The 5492-nt window shown below is 45.8% G+C and overlaps 1 protein-coding gene across 1 annotated transcript; it reads left to right on the forward strand.

The window, feature by feature from the left end:
* The first annotated feature begins 242 nt into the window (after nucleotides 1-242).
* On the forward strand, nucleotides 243-5492 carry LOC100191424 (alpha/beta-Hydrolases superfamily protein). Its single transcript, NM_001136857.1, has 6 exons — nucleotides 243-919; nucleotides 1892-2083; nucleotides 2204-2443; nucleotides 3003-3220; nucleotides 3733-3984; nucleotides 4793-5492. Exons 1-6 carry the CDS (start codon nucleotides 502-504, stop codon nucleotides 5072-5074), a joined length of 1602 nt encoding a protein of 533 aa, NP_001130329.1. The 5' UTR covers nucleotides 243-501; the 3' UTR covers nucleotides 5075-5492.

Raw genomic sequence — 5492 nt, forward strand, 5'->3', positions numbered from 1 at the left:
TTCAAATATCTGTGAACAGTTTGATTCTTACATTTGCATGGGTACTCTCTTAAGTTTTATTGTCAGTGAACGCAGGAACAAAATGGGACCACTGCTTTTGAAATTTTGTGATCACTTCTCCTGCAGGCCCAAGTACTTACTCCGCCGTGGTACGCATAGAGCATCTCTGTCAATCTGACCGTCCATTTATAAGTGGCAGTTGCGAGCCGCCGTGCTGCCTCTCACATCTCCTACGGCCAAGACCCGTGGACACTAGTGGGGAAGAAAGCAACCACGGAACCACCGAAGAGACCCACCGGAAACTCCTACAGCCCTAAGCACACAGCGTAGCGGGACCCACAAGTCAGCCAAACGTCTCAAGCTCGCCATTTCGCCTCCGTTTCCAACTCCCAGTGCCGGTCTTCCACTCCTCCCTTCTTCGCCTCCCAATTTCCAAACCTCTCTCTTGGGACTGGGAGCACGTACACGCGGAGGAAAAGCGATCGGCGCCGCGGCGGCAAGATGACTGCGGCGGCGACGATGACGTGGCACGAGGACCTGGCCACTCTCGTGGGGGACACGGACGTTCACCTCACCGGCGCCGGGGGGCACGCGCCGGCGCCGGCGGATGTTACGCCGGCGGGGGCCGGGTGGTACGGGGAGGAGGAAGAGGTGAGGGCGGAGGAGGGGTGGGCGCAGCAGGCGAAGGGGTTCGCGGAGTCGACGGCGGAGATGCTGCGGGAGCTGGGCCGTGGGCTGTGGGACGTCGCCGCGCAGAGCCTCGCCGGCGCCGAGGACAGCGAGCTCGGGCGGCGGCTGCGGAAGCGGGCGGCGGCCACGGGGGAGCGCCTCAGCTTCATGAACGAGTACCTTCCCGAGGAGCGCGACCCAGTGAGGTGTTGGCTCATCGTCGCCGCAGTCTCATTCGTCACGCTCCTAGGTAACCGCTGATCTCGCGCCCACCGCTCTTCTCTGCGTCAGCACCGCTACACACCGCGCTGGCGTGACTCGTCTCTGCCTCCAGCGGAGCGTGCAAATGTGGTTTCTGGCGTCCCGCAACAGGCTATATGGGTTTTTGTCTCGTATTTGTTCTTTTGTGGGGATGGATCTAACGGACTGTGGAGAATCGGGAATAAGCGCGCAGTTTCTGTTGAGGGTTTTATTTTGAGTTTTGGATTGTAATCTCTCTCATCTGTGAGCAGATATCTAGTAGCCTGTAGTACGTTTCACTGTCGAATTGGTTGAAAAAACGTGATATTTGCAGCCATACATTTTCAGACCCTCGGATCCATGACTAGTTTGCTTGGGCAATGTTGTGTTGACAAGAAAAAAAACCCCACAACTACACTACTGCTTTATGTGTATTCTGGGTTTGTGTTTGATCCACTGAATCAGTGCGATGGTCAAGGATGCCACTAGTCAATTGTTTTACCTTTTGAGTTCCTTCTCCCGGAATGGGACAAGGGCGACTGCTTGACCCTATTTCATTCACATTTATACAGATGGTTTGTCTAGTGTGTCTGGTTTAAGTAACCGTCTAGTTCTCATTTTTAGTCCGATTTACTCTGTCACTGATTTCTTACGTACATTTTGTGAGCAGTTTGGTTCATTGTGGACCAAAGCTTCTTACTTGAGAACTGCAACATGTCAGTTTATATATTTTTCGAATAATATTATGGATTTAAGTTGACTTCATTCTTGATATCCTCATGTTATGAATTTATGGCCATCGGTTATAAACACAATGCTTCATCTATCCAGTAGTGCCAAAATGTTCATACCTGATTGACTCAGTTATGCATTAGACATCCATTTTGTCAGTGCACTGTGGTCAGTTGATGCACATTACAGTTTGTCCATGTAAGGATCAGTGCACCACTTTAATTGCTTAATGAGAATGTTCTCTATGCAGTTTTAGGTGCTGGGAATGGCAATGAAACTCCAGTAGAGCTTCCAAAGAAACTTACCATCTGTCCCCCAAGTGCTGATAGAATCCAACTTCCTGATGGACGACATCTGGCTTATGAAGAACAAGGAGTCTCAGCTAACAGAGCAAGATTTTCACTGATTGCTCCTCATTCTTTTCTTTCATCAAGGCTAACAGGTAGGGAGTCTAGTTGAGTTGGTACAGTATGTTAGTATAATCAGAGGGCTATATCATTTACCGGACTCTGTTGGCATTTCCATGCTTTCTATTTGATCTACATTGTTCTTTTTCATGCAGGAATTCCTGGAATTAGTGCATCTCTTCTAGAAGAATTTGGAGTACGACTTGTGACCTATGATCTTCCTGGTTTTGGTGAAAGTGATCCACACATAGGCCGGAATCTCAATTCTTCTGCACTGGACATGCTCTATCTGGCTAATGCTCTCAATATTCCAGAGAAGTTCTGGGTTGTGGGCTATTCTGGAGGTGGCATGCATGCCTGGAGTGCTCTTCATTACATTCCTGATCGAATTGCTGGTACCTACTTCATTTGGTTTTCTTCTATATTGTTTTGGATTTCTAGATTTATATGTTGGCAAGTTCTTGATGGGGATGCCTCTTTGGCTGCAATTGTCTGACACTAGCACACTGGAGCCATTGTTCAGCCTGTGGATATGCAATGCCATACCTTATTTATGCCTTTTGAACTTCAGAAGACTTAATTATGGAAATGATTGTGACCTAAACATAATGTGATCCATGTTTTACATTTTTTGTAATTTTATTAGTATACAACTTTTGCCTCGATGATAATGAAATGTGAGTGCTCCATTCAATTGGATTACTCAGCACCGTCTGAATCTGTAACAATATTTTTGTAACTGAAAGCACAGATGCACATATGTCTTCCTTATTTCGGAACCTTGATCTGGTTAAGTCATAGTAACTGCCATTGCATCTTAAAATTAAGATGTGATTATTTCAGTCAAAGCATTTATTACTTTTGTCTTCAAAGAACACAGACCTTACATGCTTATTGTATATGTAAGTATTACCATTAGGTCTACTGATATGTGATTCATTATTCTGAGTCCAGGTGCAGCAATGTTCGCACCTATGGCAAATCCATATGACTCCAAGATGACGAAAGATGAGAGGAGTAAAACATGGGATAGCTGGTCAACGAAACGGAAACTGATGCACATTTTAGCTCGGAGGTTTCCGTCACTGCTACCGTTCTTTTATCGCCAAACCTTCCTTTCTGGAAAGCAAGGACAGCTGGAGAGTTGGTTGTCACTGTCATTAGGGAAGAAGGTATGCTGTTATCAGTGTTATGTACTATCTCAAAGTACCAAAGAAAAATTGGGATGCTGCTACAGAGCAATATGGGAATGTCATTATTATTTGCTCTATCATTCCCTGCTCTCACTATCCATCATCAGGGTTCCTTATAAGTTATAATGTAGAAACCTTCTGTTTATTTCAAGGCATAGGAAAATCAGATGCAAGATGTGTGGTATCTTGTACAACAGACAATGACGCAAGGAATAAGTGGCACTGGATTTTAGTTAGATAAATATTTTTTTAAAAAAATAATATTGAGCTGAAAATTCGAAGCATCTATGTTTATCTTCCATGTGCTACTATACACTCAACATCTGTTCCACATAGGTAAACAACTTCAGCCCTTTTTTATGAATATGTTAGTAATTGATTTATCCATGCCTGATTGATGCTAGCTTAAAATTCTCAGTACTTATCCCTTTGATTAAATGTGAACATTTGCCCTTTCTTGTGCCAAGTACTAATATTACGGCATTATTCAGGACAAAACTTTACTGGAAGGTCCTGTGTTCAATGCATTCTGGGAAAGGAATGTTGCAGAGGCTGTGCGCCAGGGAGATGCAAGGCCATTTGTAGAGGAAGCTGTGCTGCAAGTATCTGACTGGGGTTTCAGCTTATCTGACATCCAAATGCAGAAGAAAGAGGCTGGGGGATTTTTTGAGCTCATCAAGTCTCTGTTCAATCAGGCCGAAAGAGAGTGGGTGGGATTTCTGGGCCCAATACATATATGGCAGGTTTGTACTCTGTTCCCAGAAACTGAAAGTGATCCGAGCGTTTAGTAGAAACTAAAGAAAGCTTACTCCAGCGATTTCACACATAGCGTGCTTGTACACAATGACTTGTTTAGAAGGTGCCCTGTATCTGCCTAGCATCTGAGCCCATCAGTTTCTGTTTATTTTGGTGCATACTGTCAAAGTCTGTGCATGTCAAGGTTACCACATGTGGTGTAGTGGTAGCTATGAGCACATTTGCTTGAGGGGTCGCGAGTTCGAATCTCTTTGGGGCCATTTGTGTTTTTTTATTTAATTTTAGCCACGCGTGGGATGTACATGAGAATGAGAATGAACTTTGTGGGGAGGGGGGAATGAGAAAGGAAACAGAGAATGGTGACCGAACATGAGAATGGACTGTGCGGGTGGGGGGAATCGGAAAGGCAGAACAGGTAATGGTGAGAATAGACTGTGCGGGGAGGGAGGACTCGGAAAGGCAGAAGGGAATGAGAATGACAGAACACGGAATGACAGCCTACCCCTTACTGCCTTAATAAGTAGTAGAGATTGTAGCTTAATAGTCTTGGTTTTGCATGATTCAGGAAAATTGATGCACAAATGTAGGTAGTATCGTAATTGGTTCTGTATGTATCAACAAATAACAACTCCCAAATGGCATAAGAAATGGGAAATGGAGACGCTATATCAATTGGACGCAATGAATTGGATGTGTCCATTATGTTGCTTGGTGGTTCAATTTCTCAAACTCCATGCCTTGCATGTCTGAGGGAATACGGGTTTCCTGAAGCACTAACCTTTCACATCTCAACAGGGGATGGACGACCGAGTGGTCTCGCCGGCAGTGGCCGAATTTGTGCGGCGGGTGGTTCCAGGAGCCACGGTCCACAAGCTTCTTGACGAAGGTCACTTCTCATACTTCTGCTTCTGCGACGAGTGCCACAGGCAGATATTCTCCACCCTCTTCGGCATTCCCCAGGGCCCTATCAACCCTGCACCGCCGCAGCCAGGCGAGGTGGTTTCAGAGCTCACCGAGGAAACAACAGTGCCAGACAATGCCACAGATGAGGAACAAGGAAAATCAGGCCTGCCCTGATTCAAGATCGGTTTCAGGACCCACAAGTATAGATACGAGACCTTACTGCTACTAAAACACAATACCTCAAATAGACGGGCTTTTCTTCGCTGCCCATGGGAGCAGCCTGTGAATCGAGCTGCTCCTCTTGCGGAAGTCGTGAAGGCAAAGCATTGGATGGAGGAGGTTGTGCCGTCTCAGTTCGATGTACAAAAATGCTCATCACAAATTCGCACGGCACCTGCTCGGTGCGCTTTTAGTATAGTCGGTATTACAATTCGATTAACCTGTTATGACTCAGCTATATTATAGGCTTCTTTTTGCACATTATGGTTGAATTGCGCCCGCAGCTGAATTTTTGTTCCTTTACTAGCTATGGCATGATCCAACATCCCGATCCAGCTTAAGGCCAGTAATGTATTCGCCTCTTGCATGATGT

This window comes from Zea mays, chromosome 1 (genome assembly GCF_902167145.1).
Source record: "Zea mays cultivar B73 chromosome 1, Zm-B73-REFERENCE-NAM-5.0, whole genome shotgun sequence".
Classification (NCBI taxonomy): Eukaryota; Viridiplantae; Streptophyta; class Magnoliopsida; order Poales; family Poaceae; genus Zea; species Zea mays.